The 22,790-nt window shown below is 36.4% G+C and overlaps 1 protein-coding gene across 2 annotated transcripts in view; it reads left to right on the top strand.

Annotated features, from left to right (window-relative positions):
* Positions 1-17,161, top strand: part of POMT2 (protein O-mannosyltransferase 2) — a 35,422-nt gene extending 18,261 nt beyond the window's left edge. For both annotated transcript variants that reach the window (XM_058162434.1, XM_058162435.1), the window contains exons 11-21: positions 1,336-1,405; positions 1,893-1,971; positions 2,609-2,760; positions 3,408-3,499; positions 4,096-4,172; positions 5,938-6,009; positions 6,880-6,939; positions 7,311-7,416; positions 9,057-9,197; positions 9,907-10,021; positions 12,719-17,161. In XM_058162434.1, coding sequence (XP_058018417.1) covers positions 1,336-1,405; positions 1,893-1,971; positions 2,609-2,760; positions 3,408-3,499; positions 4,096-4,172; positions 5,938-6,009; positions 6,880-6,939; positions 7,311-7,416; positions 9,057-9,197; positions 9,907-10,021; positions 12,719-12,824 — 1,070 coding nt within the window. In that variant the 3' untranslated portion in view covers positions 12,825-17,161. The remainder of the gene's footprint in view (positions 1-1,335; positions 1,406-1,892; positions 1,972-2,608; positions 2,761-3,407; positions 3,500-4,095; positions 4,173-5,937; positions 6,010-6,879; positions 6,940-7,310; positions 7,417-9,056; positions 9,198-9,906; positions 10,022-12,718) is intronic.
* Positions 17,162-22,790: the final 5,629 nt, after the last annotated feature.

Here is a 22,790-nt window from a genome sequence, read left to right as displayed (position 1 = left end):
AAGATGTCTCCCTGCCTGTGCAGCATTTATTACTTTTATACAGTTTTTACAAGCAGAATAAGGCAAACTGGTAATAGTGTTTTCATTGGTAGATTCCTCTCCCCCCTGAAATACCAACCAGGGGCCCTGGTGGTGAAGTCAAGGTGAGGTAATGCAAACCAAAGCCAGAATGAGATAATGCAGACATGCAAGGTGCGTAGGCAGTTGGTCCGTAGCAGTTTGCTACATATGGCCCGATACCACAACCTCTCGCCTCTACAAAACTTGTCATTTCATTTTGGTGACATGTGGCAAACGGCTTACAATTTTGCATGTATTATATGTTATCTGCCTTAGTTTTAAGGCTGTTTATTTTACATTGCAATTTTACTGTTGCCCATTGTACCTTATAGCATTAACTGCTGTTTTAATTGCTGTCTGTAGGTGTACTTCATTATAGGCACATAATAAATAAATATATTAATTCCAACTATTTTTTGTTATCTGCTGTATTTACTTTTGAAACTAATGTTAACATTTCTAAATGTTTATGTTAATAATGTTTCTCTTTAATCATGGTATTTTATAGTACTCCTCCTTTATCCCGATGCAAGTATACTTCATTCAGTATTACGTTAAATAAGTTGCTTATTAAAATTATTCTGTCACAGTGCATTCATGAATGTGTTCTGAAATTCTTGTGTTGCTGACAAACTTAGTATTTGCAGGATGATTACTGGAGAAGTGCCAGGATCAAAACAAAACAAACATATATACAATGAATATGAAAAAAGGGTGGAATAAAAATCTAAAGAAAAAAGATATTTCTTTAAATTGTCCCCATTAATTACTTATAGATCCAAGGGTCCTTTCCTAATTGCCACACGTGCTACAGTGAGCCCAACTGGCAGAGACAGTTTCCAGGATTCGAAATGGGTGGCTTTCATTGGACAATTGTTCTCTCTCTCCCTCTTCAGTTGCTTAGTTTAGATATCAGCAAGGAATAAGTACATATAAATGAGGATTAAATGTCTAGCAGATACTGGGTACCTGCTCTAATAAAAGAGAGAAATAATTAACAAATTTGGATTAGGGCAAAAAAATGTGGTTATTTCACAACTTGCAACTTAGCTTTTCTAAGCAGCTTCTCTTCCAGCTATTAATTAAAAAATGAAGATTAGTCACAGGGCAATGAAATAAATACATATCCCGTGTTCCTACAATTGAATTAAATCATAGAGCTTGGAAGTATGCTTCCCCTCTTTATATTATTTTGGTAATATATTTAGGTATCAGTGTTCTAATGTCTTTGTCCATTTTCCTCAAATTCATGCTGAGACCCCTTCTTTTCATCAGATTATTCAGACTCTACCTTCCCTGTGGAGTTTGTGAAACATGGAGATATTATACGTCTGGAACACAAAGAGTAAGTTGCACAGGAATTTGAAAAAAAAGTTGAAGATTTTCTAGATTTGTCTGAATTAACTATTCTAACTGAAAGTGAATGTAGAAGTTTTGATGTGCCAGCCATGACTAAAGTAAATTTTTGAAGCCGATGTTGATTTGTTATTATTACTTTTCTTGGTACTTCAGGTGTATTCTGGGATGTTTCCTATTTGTAAAGTTACACGCTTGAACTTTAAATGCTTAGGATCAGCTTCCTTGAGGCAATAGAGATTCTTTGCTTGATTTTATATAGTAGCAATAACAGCTAGCTAGTATGGCTGCACATTTGGAAATTGTTTCCATGGAAATCAATGAGTACCCTACAGAAATTATGATATTTGTATATTGATAGATAAATTGATATTTAACAAAGCATTATTATATTGATCTCATTCTGTTTAACATTTTTCATCCTTCATATTATCCCCAAAATTGGATCAATGAGTTTAACTTTATTTTAACTTTAGGACATCAAGAAATCTGCACAGTCATCAACATGAAGCCCCCTTGACAAGGAAACATCTTCAGGTCACTGGCTATGGCATTGTAAGTGAATAAACAGAATTCTACTTTCCATTTGTAATAAACATTTTGCTAAAGCAAAGGGTTGCATTTTTATGTTGTAGCTTTCTTGCTTTTAAATTGTTCAAAATCTGTAATATTTCATAGAAGAACAAGGAGGTCACAAGGGATTTTATGGTTAATAATATATTGCTTTATATAGAATTCCTAAAAGAAAATATTGGAGGAAAGCAGCTCTAATGAATTGAAGCACTGAAATACAACCATAGAATTTATGTGTGACCTTATATACGTTTTTCTTGGACCTCAAATCATTTAACTTTTCTAAAGAATTTTATTTTATTTTTTTCAATTTGCTATGTGATCAAATGACTCTGTAGTGAGTGCCAAGAAATTCCACTTCAAGAGGCTCAGGCACAAAACTACTAAAGGCAAGGAGCTAGTCAGGATGCTGAGTTTCTTTCTGTGATGTGAGGTTAAAAAAATAGGGAAATGCTAAATAAGCCAGGCATTTTTTCTTTTTCTTTTTTCAACCTATTAAAGTTTTTGTAGTGGGCATAAAAAGAATGGTGATCTACACATGTCAATCTGAGCTGTTTAGAGAAAAAGATTTTCTTAATGTCTCCTCACTGCTCTATCCTGTAATATATATGTTTCCTAGAATGGATCTGGAGACTCCAATGATTTCTGGCGAATTGAAGTTGTAGGAAGAAAGGATGGGAAACGTATCAAAGTCCTGAGAAGTAAAATACGATTGATTCATCTAGCAACATCCTGTATCTTGGGTTCAACAGGAAAGACATTACCCAAATGGTAACTGTTCAAATGTTTAAGCTAACTTTTTCTTAAAACATTGCTTTACAATTATTTTAAGAGACCATTTTTCATTATTCTTCTAATTATGTTTTCTAATTTCTAATTTAAATTAAACAACAGCTAATTTATAGCCATATATATTTTAGAGCCATACTCTTCCTTTAGCCTGAATAGCTAATTTAATTCTTTGTTATCCTATATTAATATACTTGTAATATGTTGTGGCCTTAAAAAGAAAAGAGCTCATATCTGCTGTTACATTACAGGAAGTCTCCATTGCTGAACCTTACCTAGAAATAAGCACCACTGAACAAAAGTGACTTTCACCAAATGCTTATATTGTGAACTACTTTTCTTTTCATTAATTTATTCTTCCTGATCATGAGCACCCGGAACTTATTCCCAGTATTACAGATGTAGCCTTTACAGTTATCCTATACAAGAATAACACCATGTGTGTCCTATTATACAAGATGACACCATGTTTAAGTTGGCTTGTTCAACAAATAAAATAAATAATTCCTTTGAATCATCATTTAGCTATTTCCTAGCAAAAACAGATCTCTACAAAAAGATGTTGAAAAGAGTCAAGAAATATGACTGCAAATTGGGGTGAATTGATCAAAACTATTTGTCTTTTGCAGGGGCTGGGAACAAGTAGAAGTCACTTGCACTCCATATCAGAAGGAGACTCCAAATACTCTTTGGAATATTGAAGATCACATTAATTCCAGATGTATGTGATTGTAACATGTCATTAAATATATATATGTATATGTATGTATACCGTGTTTCCTGAAAATAAGACCGGGTCTTATATTAATTTTTTCTCAGAAAGACATATTAGGGCTTACTTTCTTGTTAGGTTTTATTTTCAGGGAAATACAATACTAAATGAGTCTGTCTGGCTGATTAACTGGGGCTTATTTTTGAGGTAGGACTTAAATTATGAGCATCCTGAAAAAATCATGCTGGGTTTTGTTTTTGTTTTTTTGGTTGGGTCTTATTTTTGGGGAAACACGGTTGAACAGAGTTATACCAGAAAAAAGCTGTTTTAAATTATTTGGCATGCCTACTCTAGGGTAACCCTTGTGTCCTCATCCCAGAGACTTAGAAAAATGAAAAGTGGAACATCCTATGATTCAGTTTTAATGTTCCAGGGTGTTACTAGAATGAGGTCTTGAGAGAAATTTGTCCAGTCAAGATTTGGTTGCATATTTTGTTTCACTTTGCTAATTTCAATAATGCTGGCCCACTGAATTTGAGTGCCGAGAGAATGATTGTGCAGATTTAATGTATAAGATTCATTTTAAACTGTCTTCTTTTCTACAGTGCCCAATATCAGTTTGGATGTTTTGAAACCTTCCTTTCCAGAGATACTACTGGAATCTCACATCGTTATGATCCGAGTAGGTAGACTGTTTATTGTTTAACATTCTAATTTAAAAAAAAAACACAGTTTGGTCCAAAATAGCAGAAGATTCAATGCAATAAGTCTGTCTTTCTGCTAATCAGCAGTTTTCAAGGCACTTTCAGGGAAGTGGGAAGGCTAAAGATTAATATTTTTTATTTATTTTATTTATTTATTTTGTCAAACACATATTAAACAATATATATAAGTATAAGCATGAAATAAACACACAAAATGAATACAACCGAAAGGAACATTAGGACAGGAATGGTAAACACTTTGGTGCTCTTATGCATGCCCCTTATAATATATCTTAGATTGTAGCATATACCTGTAGATATACTGTAGATGTAGTACAGTAAATATACTGTAGATGTGTTTATGGAGATTCTCAGTCATCCAGGTCATGGCTGTCCCAAGGGTGCTTTTTCAAGAGGCAACTGGACTTTGAAGACATTTCGCTTCTCCTCCAAGAAGCTTCTTCAACTCTGAGCTTCTTCCCCACCATCCAGTCAGAACTGAAGGAGCTTCTTGGATGAGAAGCGAAACATCTTCAAATAAACCCCCCCCAGAAAGTCCAGTTGCATCTTGAAAAAGCACCTTTGGGGTATACTGTAGATACTTAAAGGAAGATAAATTATCTTATATAGTTTATTAATAATATTTTAGCAGGTGGAAATATTTCTTGGCATGCGAGATAATTGCTGATGAATGGAAGGAGCTGGAAACTTAGTATTTTTATCTTCATACTTTTATAGCTCCTTAGTTGGGGTCATAAAAGGCAAATCATCCTTTTATTCATACTTCTGCCAGCCTGATTTGGACTGAGAATCAAGGTGCTCTGAGTTGCTCATAAATAGCATTTTCTAATTTCTAAATGTTAGTCAGAACTGTTACTAGTAACCAATTTGGTATTAATCCCTTTTCATGGCAAACATTATTGGTGTGGTACTAAATAAAGCAGTTATTTATATTCCAAAAGCCATCCATTTTAGAGGATTAGTGTAGTTTTTGGATGATAGTTACATTTCTGTGCATTGGAGCTACATTTTTGCTTTTCTTTATTCCTGATTTGTCAGTAAGGAGAAGACAGGATATTACCTGCCTAAGATAATTTTCTGTTTTCGTTTCATTTCAGTTTGCAAGATCAGCAGGGAGTGAGGAATGTGTTAACTCAAGATTGCTCTGGCTCCTTACTATTTACATACCATGATATAAGGGTTTAGTGTTATTCGTGAACCCTATAACTCACTTTAGGGGAAATAATTATTTTTTGTAAAAGTAAAGATACTTTGGCAGTGTAAAAGCAAAATCTATTTTGGGGATAATTGTTGAGAATAAAGAACAATAATGAAAAAATAATACCCATAGTTTTCACTATGGATCATCTTCTGAAGCATTCCTAGTTGAAATGTGATATCAGAGTCTCAAGGTGGGCTGGGTTAGGCTATTTCCACCAGAAGGCAAAATAGAATATTTAGTAAGAAAGAGCAGTAAAAGATTGAACATGTGTTGTGTGTGCATGTATGTTTGTATAAACTTTCCAGAGGTGGCTAATGTACTATTATATGAAATCAGTTAGATGGACAGTGCATTGTTAAATATGAGAGGGGTAATGATAGATGGGTAGATGGATGGATGGACAGATGGACAGACAGACAGATTGGTAGGTAGGCAGGCAGACAGACAAACATACAAAAGGTTTGTCAGTTACAAAGGTTTTGCAATATAGCTGATAACTGTACCTTTCATTTTACCGGAAGGGAAACAGTGGCCTTAAACCAAAGGAGAATGAAGTCACATCAAAACCTTGGCATTGGCCAATCAATTACCAGGTATGTGATCAGCATCAATGTTGACAATGCTTTGTCTTCATCTTGTTTTTAAAAGAATAGCATGAAAAATTGCTGTTAGTTCTTTTCACATATTTTCAGGATGCATGTTTAAATGACATCTGCACACCCAAATCTCATTTTTTTTCTTCAGTAGTTCTTATTGCTTAGTAAAAATCTTCTGTATTTAGAGGCTGTTAGATGCTTCTGGAATTCTGGTTAGCAAAGACCTATGAAGTTCAGGAAAAACTGTTCTTGAAAAATATTTAACTGCATTTAAACCCAAACTTTAATTGAAACTTTGAACTGTTTTATAAATATGAAATACAGGTAGTGTTTGGCTTACAACTGGCTATTTAACCACCATTTGAAGTTACAACAAATCTCTCCAGAGCTATTTACAACCTGTTTTTGGAGTTACAAACCCTCACCTGAAGGTCATATGGTCGTACTTTGGGCGCTTGGCAACTGCCTCACTTTTGTGGCAGTTTGTACCATCACACAATCGCGTGACCATGATTTGTGACATTTTTTACAGCTGCTAGCATTTATTTCTGGTTTCTGGCAAAAAACACTCATTAGGGAAAGTGGATATTCTTAATGAACATAATGTTTGCTTAATGACTGCAGCATTCACTTAACAACCATTGCAGAAAAATACTCATAATTTCAAATCCATTCAGGTGATGCCTCAATTTACAATTGAAATGATTTATGAACTTTATTCTGGCCTCCATTATAGTTACAGTATAAGTCAAGAGCTACCTTTACTTTTTTCTCTTATAATGGAGGGAAAAATCAGTTAATTAAAAAATGAGGGCTAGAAGTTAAATACTTTGATCACTTCTGATTCAGCCATCAATTTCTCCATAGGGTCTGCGTTTTTCTGGTGTCAATGAAACAGACTATAGGGTGTATTTGCTGGGAAACCCGGTAAGTAAAATTTTGGTTCTATAGCTTGAGATTGGATGAATCATCTTTGTCTTGAGCTCTATGGAATGTTTATTCCACTTGAGTGGTTTTCTTCATAATCTTTTTTTCCTAATTGTAATCTTTATCTTTTGCTTCTTTATCATTTATGTTGCAAAAGCCAGTTTGGTGTAGTGGTTAAGACATCAGCCTTAGGCACAAAGCCAGTTGCATGAACTTGGGCCAGTCTAGGAAGGAGGCAATGGCAAACCATTCTGGAAAGTCTTGCTAAGAAAATTGCAAGGACTTGAAAGGCAGTCCCTAAGAATAGAACACAACTGAACAGAAGAAAAAAATTGCACTGAATAGGCTTAATTACAATGTGTTTTTTAAAGGTGATTTGGTGGTTGAATCTAATTGCTATTGGATTATATCTTATGATGATAACATTTATATCCGTGGCTGTGAAACGAGGAGTTCAGCTAACAGCTGAAAACAAAGGTAAGATCAGTTTTCTTCTTGTTATTATAAATTCTTGCTTTGGATTTTAAAACAACAAATGCTACATAGCCAATGCTATATTACATTTCCTTCAGAGGTAGATTATTGGAAAAGGGAGATTATCACTGATGCTGAGATCCAGAAATGCATATACAAAAAACTAAAACTGGAAAGTTGGAGAGCTATTAAGAATTATTCCCTTTAATTATGCATTTTATGTTCCTTAATAGTTGGATACAGTCACTAACCCTGCACTGGTCATAGAAATTCATGTTCAGATGGCTTTAACTAGAGTGTTCCAGCTTTTTAAGTACATAACATTAGCCTTTACCGTTCCCTTAATTGGATTGGGTTTCAACATATAAGATTCTATGATTTTTGGCCATATGAGTTTGGAATTATGGGAACACAAAATATGTGTGGCACAAAACTGGAGAAGACTTGTCCAGATGCAGATAATCCTCGGCTTGTAACAGTAATGGAATCTGCCTATTTTTACGATTTGATTTGATTTGATTTTATTATTATTTCTTATATCCCCTCTTTATTATTTTTACAAATAACTCAAAGCAGCCAACAAACCTTCCTTCTCTTATCCCCCCACCACAACAGACCTCTGAGGTTGGTTGGGCTGAGAGGAACGGAGTGACCCAAGGTCACCTGTCTGACTTTCTGGTGGGACTTGAGCACATGATCTCCAGCCTTCTAGTCTGGTGCCTTAAGCACTAAAGCAAAATGATCATAAGTTATGATAGTTATTGTAAAGTGGATTATCATGTGACCGACCCAAATTTATGGCCTTTTTTGGGATGATTCTTTAGAATAGAATAGAATAGAATAGAATTTTATTGGCCAAGTGTGATTGGACACACAAGGAATTTGTCTTGGTGCATATGCTCTCAGTGTACATAAAAGAAAAGATACGTTCATCAAGGTACAACATTTACAACACACAATTTAGTGAATTACCATGGTCATCAAGTGAATCTGTGGTCGTTAAACTAATGCTACAGTCATTAAGCAAACCTGTTATTCGCTTTAGGGCAGTTTTACCAAAAACATGATGTAAATGCTGCTTTTTTGGGAGGGGGAAAACATCCCAAATCAAAGTCAGTGTCTACAGGATAGTGCAAACAGCTATACTGTAAATGAGGGCTGGTTGCCAAGTGCACAAAATGCAATCATGTTTTTGTGGGAGGGGGCTGTCTGTTGGACCTTTGGAACCTGGTCATAGGAGTGGCTGTAAGTCGAGAACTATTTGTAATCATGAAAGTTCATGTGGTTTTTTCTTGGAATCATATCAGCTTTCAAAATGCTCTTTCGTACACTTATTCATAATGGTTGTTAGTGTTTCAGTGGCTTTCTTAGCATGGTACTGTAACGTTTGCTATCATATATAAAGAAAATAAATCTGATTATTAATGTCTGTTTTGGGATTTTTGAAAGCTTTCCAAAAAGAAAGGTTCAGCACTAATTCTGTCCAATGAACCCTTAATGTGGTAAATATGGCATTTAGTATTTCCACATTCCCTAGAATTAGCTCTCGTTATAATGTTTCAAAGGATCCAATGCTTGTACTGTATATAACTTTGAGATTAAATGACAGTGAAAACATCCTTAGGTATATGCATATATTACAGAGCTTGCTCGAGTTTTGCTGCAAGGTGGGGGAAGGATTATCCTGGGATGGTTTCTCCATTATTTTCCTTTCTTCATGATGGGCAGAGTGCTCTATTTTCATCATTACTTCCCTGCCATGCTTTTCTCCATCATGTTGACAGGTAAGATTTATAAATCTTCATATATCAGAAATTAAATATGGTAATCAGATTACAAAGAGTCTTGAAAAGCATGAGTGTAAGAGATCACACTGTTTACCTTAACACGTTGCATGTTTTCAAAAGGTTCTCAAGAAATAATTCTTTTATCAGTATTGAAACCACTGTAATCTAGAATTGAATTTAGGAGATTAGGATACAAAATACCAGCTGTTATTCAAACGCCCTGTGCAATCTATTGTCCTATTCTCATCATTTCTGTATTGGTAATGTGGATGTTAGAATGATCATTAGAACGATCAGGAACTGTTTCAAATAGGAGTTTGATAAAGATTCTAAAACAATTTGCCCTCAAATGTTTTGCAGAAATACTTTATTTTTACAATGTTTTCAAGGTGTATTGGTTAAGAATATTGTTAAAAGCTCAGCTTTAAAAATTCTTATTTGTGGTCTCAGGATATAAAATACTACAGGTACTTCTTTCTTTTTACATCTTGCCAATCATTTGTCCATCATTTGCCCCCCAATGCCGTGCCTAAGGCCTGCATGTTCTTTTCCACAGATTTTTCTTTCCCTGCATAAATCTTCCAGAGGTTTCTACCAAAGTGAGATTCTAATGAGATGGGGAAAACTGATTAAATGCATGAACGGTTGTCAAATAAACTGTATTAATTTAATTGCAAATCAGATTTAATTTGTTGTTTTTCCTCAGGGATTACGTGGGATATATTCCTGAAATTCTGCGTTTGGTTTTTTTCAACCAGCATCCAAGCTAGGAAGATTTATAACTATGGAATAGCAGTGTTGGTCGTGCTCAGTATGTACAGGTGAGAATCAGTTCTTGAGCTGCTCAAAAATATATTTAATTAATTGCCCAAATCTAACCACATGTCACCTCCCAGCAAACTTAATCAACCAGGAAGGGCATTTATTTTATTTATTTATAATGTTTACTGGCGGCCCATCTTACTTCAGGGTAACCCTGGACAGTTTACAATCATAAAAGATAAAAGTAGTATAAATTAAAAGCATAAATAAATTAATACACAAGCAAATCCAATTAAAGATGAGGAGGAAGGGAGCAGGATGGGAAGGGGGAAGGGTTTTTTTTGTTGTTAATTGATCAACCACCTCCACTGTGATGTTCCCCCATTGGTGCCCCATGCTAAATGGCAGAGCCCAGATCCTTAGGTTCTTATGGAAGGTCGGAAGGCTTGGAGCCAATCTTACTTGAGGGAGAGGGGGGAACATTTTCCAGAGGACAGGTACAATGGTAGAGGAGGCCCTTCCCCTGGACCCCACCAGGCCAATGCGGTCCGCAAGCATGCCTGCTGTGCCAGCCAGGTGGGGCGGGCCAGTCCCAATGGCTCTAAAACACAGATGACTGAATTCATGGCTCATTTTAAAGGACCTTGTTCATTTCATTAGAGCAGCTGATTCAAACTCTTCCAGATAACTGAGCAAGACTATACCTCATGCAGCTCATAGGATCTGTGCAATCAGATTCCAATTCCAAGTGAATCTGAGTAACTTTGTGAGGCAGACACCTAGAGCAGAACTTACAGCAGCCTGTAAACATTCTCCTGGTGGGAATACGGGGGAATGGGACTGGGTTATCTTAAAAGGGCCACCAGCCATCTCTCTGCAGATATAATAACAGTCGAGAAAAGCTATCTTTCCTGCCTTTAATGTCACAAGGTAATTCTCAAGGAAAGCTTTTACTTCTGATTGGGTTCACTCTTCATTTTTCTTCCAACAGCACTTTAAGGCATCTCTTATGCCATTTCATCATTTGAATTCCTCTGGAAACCAGGGAACCTTGCATGATCCATGTCCTAGAGAGTCTACACAGATACAATTAGATCTAAGGCCATTGCACTTTCTTGTCCCAAGTGGAGATTAAAGCAGGTTCCAGAGCTCCAGGAACAATTCCAAGCTTCCAAGAAACCGAATAGTATCCATTAGACTGTTTAAATCAGGGGTGTCCAAACTTGGCCCCTTAAAGAGTGGTGGACTTTAACTCCCAGAATTCCCCAGCCAGCATGAGCTATAAATATGAACAAGTTGCTGGCTGGGGAATTCTGGGAGTTGAAGTCCACCACTCTTCAAGGGGCCAAGTTTAGACATCCCTGGTTTCAATAGATCCTATCTTCCCATAAAGGGTGCAACACCACAGAACTCTAAGTCAACAAGGCATGATCAGTCTGACAAGAGATCAGGGGTAAAATGCTCCCGCCCCCCTGCCTCTGCTTAGCCGCACCATCAGCAGAGGGTTGTTTGTTTTTTTTTTAAAGAGGGTTTTGCTTCAGCCGAAACATGCCTTTAAAACTAAAAAAAAGCCTTTGAGGATCCTGCCCCTCAGCTGAGATCGGCAGAGCCTTTAAACTTAAAAAAAATTATTATTAATTATTATTATTATTATTTATTAAATTTTTATACCACCCTTCTCCTGAAGGACTCAGTGCGGTGTACAGCCATAATAAAAAACAACAGCGATATACACATAAAACCATAATTAAAAAACTTATTATACAAATGGCCGAATTAAAACATTTAGAATAAAACCCCAAATTATAAAATGTTAAAACATTAAAACTAATTAAAATCCTATTAAAATCCTATGCCAGGATTTTAATAATAAGGCTCCTCTGGTGATCTCACCTGAGTTCCTCATCAGCAGAACCTTAAAAAACATGTTTTCTGTAGAAAACATGTAGAAAACCTCCTTTTAAGAGATTCTAAGGCACTTACCTGATTACTGATCAACCGCATGGCTTTTTTCCCAGCCCGAAAGCCCCAGTTTCACTTTCAGCACCAGACAGAACTAATCTAAACTTAACTAATCTATTTCATCACTAATGCTGGCTGGCTTTGCTGGCTGAGGAACTCTGGGAATTGAAGTCCAAAAACCTTAATAATAAAATAAAATATTTGTGCAGCTTTCTGAGATTTCTTGTGTTTCTGTAGTGTTTCACTCTAACTACACAAACACACAAAATCTCAGAAAGCTGTATGTGGTATTTTGTGTGCGTGCGTGAGTCAGTTGTGTTGTGCTGTGTGTGTGTAAAGTGTAAAAGTTGGTTTTTGGTACTTCTCATTGTTTTTTATACTTTGTTTATTATTTTTATTATTTATTGTTATTGGCCACGCCCACCCAGTCATCTGACCACCAAGCCACGCCCACCAATTAAGCCATGCCCACAGAACCGGTAGGGAAAATTTTTAGATTTCACCCCTGCAAGAGATTGATGGTAATATTCCCCAAATCCAGATCATATTACCACTACTCTGAGATGTTCCCTAAATATTGTAATGTAGACAGTTTTTCTTTCACAATTGCCGTTTTCTCTTTTAATTCAGAGTTCAGTGAACAATACAATTGAATGAACTCTGTCATATGTTATAAATATTATGTACTACTAGTTAGGCCAACCTAGGGGATGCTGAGATACCTTCTGCTTTTATGACCCTGAGTTTTTGGTAATTTAATTTATTATTTATATATGTATGTGTATTTTCCACAGCTTTTACCTCTTCCATCCTCTATCCTATGGGATGACGGGACCTCTGGCTTCTGATCCTAGCAGCTCAATGGCAGGCCTTAAATGGCTGGAAACATGGGAGTTTTAGATCCAGCTTTTTTTTTTTAAGAAAGGAATAAAATAGAAGAACAGACGTGGTCAAACATTTCTGTCCATTTGATGATTGCTATGAAGAATCTTCTCTTAAACATTTCTGAGTGGAGACAGTGAACTATCGAAGAAGGAGGCAACAGTGTGGGAGAACCTCCGACAGAAAGGTCCATTGCTCCAGTCATTTGAGCCAGCTGCTACTTTAACGTTTGAACCGTCCAAGCAATATTTAAACACTCATGCTGTCTTATCAAGACAATCTACAGCAATGTCATAATGTGCGATTTTGAGGATGCATGCGTTTCAGAAAGATGTAGATTATGCAATCTATCTCTGTTCAAGTGTGACATGACAACAGGGAATATCAACTGTTTTTTTAAAAAATGGTCTTTTGCAAATGGGATCATTCAAAACCAATAATTTATGAAGTTTTTAAAGGGAAGTTGTCTCTCTGTGTGTACTCATATATATCCTCAAGAGTCATCTCTTTCTTGCTTTGATTTTAAATAATTGGACTTAAATGTTTCAGTTGGTTGAAGATTACAGGTTTCTGTGCATTTTTTTCTTCTAAGACAAAACGCAACAAGTTATTTCTATTTTTGCCTAATACTTCTGTCTCTCAGCACTAACTATTAATTGCAGTAAAGCAAGTCTTACCACTACCTAGCAGACTCATAAGAGTTATTAAATTATAACATTCCAGTCATTACACCACTATTCTAAGGATTTTTTAGAGGAGTGATGTTAAGTTTTTGATCTCCAGCTCTAAATTCCTTTTGAGCAAGGCTGCAAAGCTGCATTAGATTACATAATAGTTTGGAGCATTTGCTAGTGCTGACATTAATCCGATTTATGGCATCACCTGAGGGAAAGCTGATGTGAATGAATGTAGGTTGTGCAAAATAAGTGGTAATATGGGTTATTCTTTGCTAAAGACATAATTATTTTGAGAAGTCTTTTCCTCTACGCTATCTGGAGAAAGGTTTTATAGTTTCAGGGCAGCTTGATAATAGAACCAAACTCTTCAGCTGGATAGAGGAAGAATTTTTGTGATGGCATGTGAAAGAAACTCTGAAAAACAATCTGACTGAAAAACATTTCACTCTCAGTATTGTGCAATGCAACCAGGATTTTTTAGAACAAATTTGGCTTCAGCTCTAGTTACATTGATCACCTATGTCCAGATTACTAAAATATTCCAGTAATTCATTTTAGCATGTGTATGAAACATTGAAGCCTCCCAAATTCGATTCTCCATGCCATCCTTCATTTATTGGCTATCTTGGTTGGCATGGAGACTGTTAATAGTTTAGATGTCCCAATCCAAAAAAAACCCCAAAGGAAGCACAACTGTATTTATTAGTCTGGCTTAATCTAATAATTGTCACAGTGCATTTGAGTTGTGTTTGGTTTCAGATTTTATCATTTGCAGCCTTCCGAAAACTGACACCCTCCAAATATACTGGGATAGCTGGATACCTGTGCTTTGCTACGAAACTATGTGATGGGGCTTGATAAATTGATACTTACAGCTTGAAAATTAATGAGTTGTTATGATCAGCCTCTCGTCTCCCCTTCTTTCCCTCAGCCTTGCTCCACAGAAATGTCTCCTATCCTATCTCCCTTTTCTCCCTCAGGCTGGCCCCATAGATAATGATGATGATGATGATGATAATAATAATAATAATAATAATAATAATAATAATAATAATAATAATAATAATAATAATAATAATAATATTTTAATTTGTATATCCTCTCCTCTTCATTTCTCTTCCTCAGGCTGGCCCCACAGAAGCCTGTCCTATCCCCTTCTCTCTCTCAGGCTTTCTAGCCCCTTCTCTCCATGAGGCTTGCCCCACAGAAGCCTGTCCTATGCTATCCCGTTCTCTCCAGAGGTATTTTCAAGTTGGGTGGGGGAATAGAACGTCTAATTAGCATCACAGCGTGTTATAATAATATTGGAAGCACTAATGCTCTGATGGTCATTTCAAAAAATCCTTTCTTAGTGAGCACCTAGAAGCCAAGAGGAACATACGTGGCAAATTTCAAGTTTGTAGGCTTTATAGTTCTGGAGATTTCGTGATTAATGCGTGAGTGGTTTTTGCTTTTATATATATAGATTACAACTGGGATTACACAAACAGCCAATCCCTATGATATTTGGGATCAATGGGTCAAGTGAGAAAGCAAGTTGAGAAAGGCTACTTTAGATAATAATAAAAAGTCACAGGTTTCTTCTATGTGTCCTATTGAGCATTGTAGGAAATCATTGTAACAGTTGGTATATTTCCTATGTCAGGATTCCATTTATTTGGTGACGAGAGGCTCAGTGATCATATACAGGAACGAAATAGAAAAATAGAAATACCAGGTAGAAATGACTGTGCTTAGAATCTGCTGTTTCTTCTATCAGCCGATCAGCAGGGAAACAAGAAGACTATGACATCGGTAGCAATTCAGTGGGTTATATAGGTAGATAATTTGATAGCAACAGTTGTTATAAATTCTTGACTATTTTTTATTATGTGTTCAAATATTACTCTTGATTACATTTCTAAATCAGGTCCCCATAAAATGGTTCTGAACTATTCATGTTATATAGTATGTGTGCTGTGTAACATGAATAGAATGAGTAGAATGTACTTGGCTTTTTAAAGGAGGGCAGCCTTTTTTATTAATTAAAATTATTTTGTGCAAAATGGCATAACAATTTAATTTAATATTTCAACAAGGCTGCTGGACCCTTTTCTTCTGGATTCTGCAGGACTCCAGCGGACAATTATTCAGTGTAGCCTTGCCTGATGTTCTGATCATTCAGCACATACGTGCTGTGGTTAAAAGGCAGTATTGCATAGAACATTTTTTTTTGAACATGTATACAGTAGTTCCTTTTGAATTTGATGCAATAAGACTAGTTTACCACTGTGCAAAGAGAGATATCCGATTTGGCATTAACTGCTGTCCTTCGCAGCATAATGTCATAACTCCAATATTGCAGTCTAGCACTGAGTGGTCTCTTGCCTGTATGAAGATAGTCCCCCTTAGCTCTTCTACCATCACACTGCAAATACTCAGTTTCTGTAGGAAAGAGAAATTCTAAGTGAATGTGCCTTAGCTCAGTATTTTGTACTTGTGATGCATTAATACATGCTTATGTCTCGACTGTAGTGTGCCTTTCCACATATATGTTATTGGCTTTCTTGTACTTTGAAATCCTACCTTATCGATTTTTTTCCCTTTTACTGCACATAATTAACTAGCTTCATTCATTCCTTGTTTTGAAGCCATTTTCTTTTTAGAACTCTCGAAATATTGTACTAAAAGAAGTATGCAGATCGAAGAATGAGTTCGCTGCAAAATCTCCTTTGAAGTAGACCATTGTGATTTTGCAAAAATATTTCTATTATTTCATAGTATTCAATTTCACTGCCCTTCCAATGTTTGGATCATTCACTTTCCTATCAGTTACTAAAACCATATGGCTCCTATAGTTGTCTCTCTTCTTCCCCTTTGCGGTCTTGATGGAGTACAGACCACTTTGCCATGATTGAAGGCATGACTAAATAAAACTTTTTGTTTTGAGTCCTTGAATTACATAAACCTTGATTTTCCATACTAGGATGGGACTGCAATGATGACACCACAAATGGGATAAGGAAGGAGAAATCAGCAATGCTGTATGTTCTCATTGGGGGTCAGTAGCCTCTCTTGATAGCAACTCTTTAAAAAGCTTAAAAAAATTACTTGGGTTATTGTTGAAGAAAAGCAGGTCTGAAAAAAGTCACATGATTGGTAGGAGCCCTTATGCCTTTCTTTATACAATCTGTATTAAAGTAATGTCAACTCTGAGGTTACAAAACAGTGAATAAGCTTTTGATTTCTCTAGAATTTTTCATCTATTTAAAAGGTACACAGGAAGGAAAGAAGGAAGAAATAGATGCCACTGAAAGCATAATCTTAACATGGAGTGTGGGAGGAGGTTGTGTCCATTCAAATGAAGCTCTTCTACTTACTAAATGGTTTTAAGATTTGCAGTCGGACTGTCTCTGGTTTCTATAAGAAATAAACAATTTAAGAAAAAAATTCTAGCTATTATTTCACACACTCTCTGCCCCTAGATAAAACTCAATCTCCGACGTTATGATTTTCCTTACTGATGCTGCCAATACTGAAGTTGTTAGTGTGCTTGGTTATAATTTGCATCTGATTACTGTGTGTTTAAGTTAATACATGTCATTGCTCTTTAAATGTACATAGTACTAATAAAAGAAAACTGACTTTGAATTGGCACTGTTTTTTAAAGAGGATTAATTGATAGATTACCTTTTAATTTTTTTAATAAATAAGTTTTTTTTCTCAAACAGCTTGTTAAGTTCTGAACGTTTTTTTCACTCGAATGAAGATGAAGGCTTAGTTAATACTGTTGAATATTAACATTGGACATGGAATCACTATATTTTTGTTTTGTTTTGTTTTATTGTTTGTGAATATCACCACATTGCCACCAGTTTATTCTGATTCAAGAGAAAATATGCATATGCATACATGTGATCTAAGTTTGGACCACTACTATATTTCTTGTTTTCACTGTTTGAAGTTTAATACTGAAGGAACAGCACTTATATTTGGGGGCTCCACATGGCCCCCATTTCAGTATTAAGCTTCCAAGTTGCCATTGAGATGCGTATCTTAAACCAATCAGTTATATTGCTTATATTACAGAAAGCGGTTACATGCAGAGTAGGAGCCTTTTCATGGAACAAGAAGTTCATTACAAGAATAACTGATGTAGTTAAGTAATGTGTGCTCATTATTTATCTAATATCCAGCTGAGGGACTCGGCTGGAAACGGTGGGTGAATGTTCTATAAAGGTGAGTGATAAAGAAGTTTAATGCAATGCAGAATCATGTTGAGAACTTCTTTGTAAATTCAGAAGTCGCTGATGTGATTAATTTTTTATTACATTGTATATTATCTAGTTTTACTCACCAACCCCTTATTCATTTAGTCAGTGGTAGTACCATAATTCAGCAAAATTTTTGCTTTTTCTTCCCTATCAGTGAAGTTAGAAGGAGAGGAAATATATCTATATAGAAAAAAGCTGAGTAAATTTAACAAATAGTGATAAATTAGAACATAGAATAACAGGGTTCTAGTCTTCTAGTCAACCCCCCTGCTCAAAATAGGAGACCTTACACCATTCCAGACAATCTTTATACCATTCCAGACAAATGGTTGTCCAATCTCTTCTTGAAAAGCTCTAATGATGGAGCACCCACAATTTCTGAACTCAGACTGTTCCACTAATTAATTGTTCTCATCAGGAAGTTTCTCCCTAGTTCCAGGTTGGATCTGTAATGGCTTTCTACCCATTACTTTTCATAGGATGTTGTTACATTTTGCTTTACTTGTAAAATGGATTTGAGAGGTAATGGACACATGGCATAATGAAAGATCAGTTTCTTTAATAGTATACGTTTTACATAAGCAGTGGTATGGATTGTTGATTCTCTTGGCATAGATTCTTTTATGTACACTGAGAGCATATGCACCAAGACAAATTCCTTGTGTGTCCAATCACACTTGGCCCATAAAAAAAATTCTATTATTCTATTCTATTGTTATGGATTGTTGATTCTCTTGGCATAGTGGAAAAAAATCACCTTCCTGCCCCGTGTATATAATACCTGATATGAGGACCCACCCAACAAATTTATACATTTAAATAATTTCTGTTTTAATGGTGATGATTTCTGAAAATGTATGTAATAGAAACAGTAACACAAACATTAATCCAACCAAACATGCAGATGCAAAATGCTCTTGCCTTCTTAAGAACAAAATTGAAGGAATATAGTTTTAAGGCAAATATCTAATTTGTTTGATCCTCCCCCCGCCAAAAGAAAGTCAGACTCTTGCATTCTGCACCCATTCTTCCATTCTTCCGCTTTCCAAAGAGGTTTTTTAGCACAAGGTAGTGTATGAACAGGGTTGTGATTGCAGGTTCCATTAGGTACCATACAGCTTGCATGAGTGAAATTATTAACAGCCTGATATGTCAATCAGTTGCTACTAGTGCCGGAAAGAAAACCATCTGATCCCCACCCCAAACTACTGCATGCACAAAAGAGATCAGCTCAGGGCAGCATCCCATATAGTGAAAAATGGAGCAAAAAATAAAATGCTTTTGCATCTATCCTGCTTTCTAATTTTCTTGGGCACTCAGACAACTATATTTCTCTGTGCTCAAATGCAGGTAGTGCTTGACTTATGACCGTTAAACGACCACTCAGAGTTATGATGCTAAAAAAAATGAATTATTACCCATCCTCACATAATCAGTGCAGCATTCTCCCCACCTATGTGCTTGGCAACCAGCATGTATTTACAATGGTTGTTGCATCTTCAGGATCACATAATCGTCATTTTTGTGATCTTCTCAGGGCCTTCCAACAAGCAAAATCAATTGGGGGAAGCCAGAGTCACTTAACAATTACATAATTCACTTAACAACCAGAACAAACAGGCGATAAAAAGTATAACTCACTTAACGACCACACTATCAATGGAAATTCGGGTCCCAACTGTGGTCATATGTTGCGGTCTACCTCAACTTGCTGCAAAAATATTGCTATTTTACCCATATATATATTTCAAAAACAAAGTAAAACACGCAGAAAGTCTTTGTTCTTTCCTGAATTGTGGGATCTCTTGCAGCTCCCACTTAGCATCTGATTAACAACTTGCAGGTTGGAGGAAGTTTACTGGTTCGTTGATTCTGTATACAGAGTCAGTTGCCATGGCTGCTGTTGTCTAAGATTCTGGCACTGAAGAACAGATTAGCACTTTTTGACATGCTCACTCGAATATGTTGACTTTAATTCCATTACAGTTAGTAATGCTTGTATTCCGTTTAATCAACTGGACAAGCATGAAATGTAAATATAAACATAAACTAAGAAGGGGCAACATAAAAAGCAAGGTTTCAAGAAGATGCCTAGAACAAGTTAACATTGAGCCTTCATGTATTATAAATGGGAAGCCATTCCATAACAGAGGTACTGTAGCATCATGAAAAAGACCTGCCTTCATGTTGACCTAAAAAGATGATCCATAAACTCTGATATTCTCTTCAAGATTATTAAGGCCTGAGAGGTTATTGTAATGAAGTCTCCTTTTTCAAGCAATGCCTTGTTTTTAATACAAAAATTAAGATGAGTGAATCAAGAGATCTGAATAAAGAGCTTCCAGCAAAATGAATGGAATGAACAAACAAATTGATGAAATTATTTAGAATGAAATGACAACGGAAAGGATGCTCGAAGGAGTAGTTTTTAGATGTGAATGATAGTGGTATGTCAAAGAGTGCAATTCAAACAAGTGTTATAAAATGCTGTGAGAATATTGAAAAATGGTAAGACTGCAAGTACAAATAGTGTAACTGGAGAAATGTTAAAATATCGTTGTAGTTTCCTTATAGGGTGGCTGTGTGAATTAATACATTTGTAAAGATTTCATAATTGCTTGATGCTTGGAAGAATGCTCTTATTGTTGCCCTATGCAAAAGAAAGAAGGGCAAGAGCGATCATTAATTTGGAAAGTGTTTCTGAGAAGATATTTTGCAAATACAGAATGTAAGATATGACAATGAAAAGAGCCCTGCTTTTTGGAATGGACACTTTCCAAATTATCTGGTTTACACCCTGTGGAAACAGAGGTTTTTTTTTTGTATTTTTGTACAGAAACTATTTCAAAAATACTATCAGTGGAAGTAAGCTCAAGTCTATGTTAGTTTTTCAGGAAAAAGACACACATACATGCAAACTTTCTTCTCATGTGTTTGTATATATTATTATTTATTAATTCATGAATCAGATTTATTAGCCAATCAACTTAGAAAGATTCTAATGTTGTTAAAAACAACATTCAACACAGTATAAGCCAAAACAAATTGAAAACAATGACAGATAAAACATTGTCACATTGATAAGATCTCTCTCCCTTCCCCCAGAGCCATTTCAGTTTCAGCATAAATATTTCTCTTCCAATCCAGATTCTGACAGCTGTCAGTTATTGAGACATGGCTTTAACGGCATTGCTTGGTCAGTTCAGGATTGAGATAAATAATTGAGTATCATCAGCTGAAAATGGATAATCTTAAGGCTGCTGGTTGGCTATCTGCAGATACAATAAAAGTAGGAAAATAGTCATATTTTCATCATCATAATGTAATAATTAATGTAGGTTCTTACAAGCATGGTGTTCAGTTGGAGTCATCGTTTCTTATCCTCCAGTGGCACTAACATATTTCTTCTGTCATTTCATCCCTGAAAGCTCTTCAGAAAACCACAGAGCCTCCCATGATTGATGAATTGCCAGACAAGGGCAGATAAAGTCCCCAGAAATAAATGTCTCAGAGGCTCCACCTGCCAATCAGCAGCAGAATCAAGAAAGTCGGGTAGGGATGTCACTGAGCATCAGGGAAACTATTATACCAACAAGAAACTCAGCTGCTCGCTAGAACCCAACTTCAACCAATTTTACAGAGGGACAGCTCAAGAATCACTACACGCCAACTCCTTCCTGCATAGCTTGCTGGTGCAATTTCTGCCAGCAAGTCCAGGAGGAGGGGGAAACCATAAATCATTACATGGCCTCCCTCCGAACCACCACTTTAAATTGCAAGTTTAGAGACCTAAAAGACTCTCTGTTGCGATATTATGCGATATGAACCCCTTTATGAAACTCTTTATAAAATTACTTATGTGCAAATATAAGCATGAGCAAGTTTTGAGAAATTGCTTATGTGCAAAAATATCAGCATAGGTAAGTCTGGCTAATTGTTATCATGTAAGCAGAAATCTGTTTGATGCCAAGGTTACAAAGATGTTTGCCAGTAAATGTAACAACACCTATGAGATAGCCACAGAACATTCCTTCTCTGATAAGGTCAGCTTCACAGAGCTTCAAAGAAGTTTGCTCCTACACACAATTATATGAGATTTATTAGTATGTAGTCAGGATGTTTCAAGATGTATTTCTGTTTGCTGTACCACGTAGGCAAAAAGCGGAGAACAAAGAATCACCTCATGGTAAAACTCCTCCCAAGAATTACGAGCTTTCTCCCAAAATCATAGGCTTGTGGATGTGCTTGTAGTCATGTGTTCACATGTTGAATATATGCTAATATGTAACCACCCCTGCTTACCTTCTGTAACCCACCCCTAACCCCTAATCTTAATAAAAGGGTTGTTTCGAGCTAGCTCGGAGCTCGCTCACCCCGAGGAGAATTGGACTCTGCTTATTCATTTCTCACTCCGTCTGGCGCGGGGATTGCCCAGACCCTTTCGTGGCAAGCCCGCTGGCCGCGAGAAAAGCCACAACTCTCTCCTGGAGCAATTCATTTGTGGAATGAGGGACCTGAGGGTGCAAAGACACGTGACTACCAGGGAAATTCCATCCCTGTCCTAGGACGCAGCCAGCTCTTGGTAGAATTCAAGAGTTTCATGGGACGCCTTCCCTTAATTATAGTCCAGGGCCACCTCCCCAATCTGCCTGGCCTGGCCTGGTTTGATTCTTCAGGGCTTGGCATAACTGGCATCCACTCCACCACTTCTAACGACTACAGGGATGTGATAAATGAATTTGCGGAGGTCTTTAATGACATTTTGGGTAATTATAATGGCTCCCCTATCTCCTTGAGTTTAGACCCTCAGATTGCCCCAATTAGATTGAAACCGTGCCGTGTACCATTCACTCTGCACCCCAAAGTAGACAAAGAGCTAGACAAACTGATCACTCAGGGCATTTTAGAGCCCATCGATCATGCTGGGTGGGAAACTCCCATTGTGATCCCAATCAAGCCAGATGGGTCTATCCGCTTCTGTGCTGATTATGTGTACCCTGAATCGGGCCCTTCAGGTTAACTCTAGTGCCAGTAGTCCAGCATTTGCTGCACTC

The sequence above is a fragment of the Ahaetulla prasina genome, chromosome 1 (genome assembly GCF_028640845.1).
Source record: "Ahaetulla prasina isolate Xishuangbanna chromosome 1, ASM2864084v1, whole genome shotgun sequence".
Lineage (NCBI taxonomy): Eukaryota > Metazoa > Chordata > Lepidosauria > Squamata > Colubridae > Ahaetulla > Ahaetulla prasina.
This window is presented reverse-complemented; position numbering and strand designations above follow the sequence as displayed.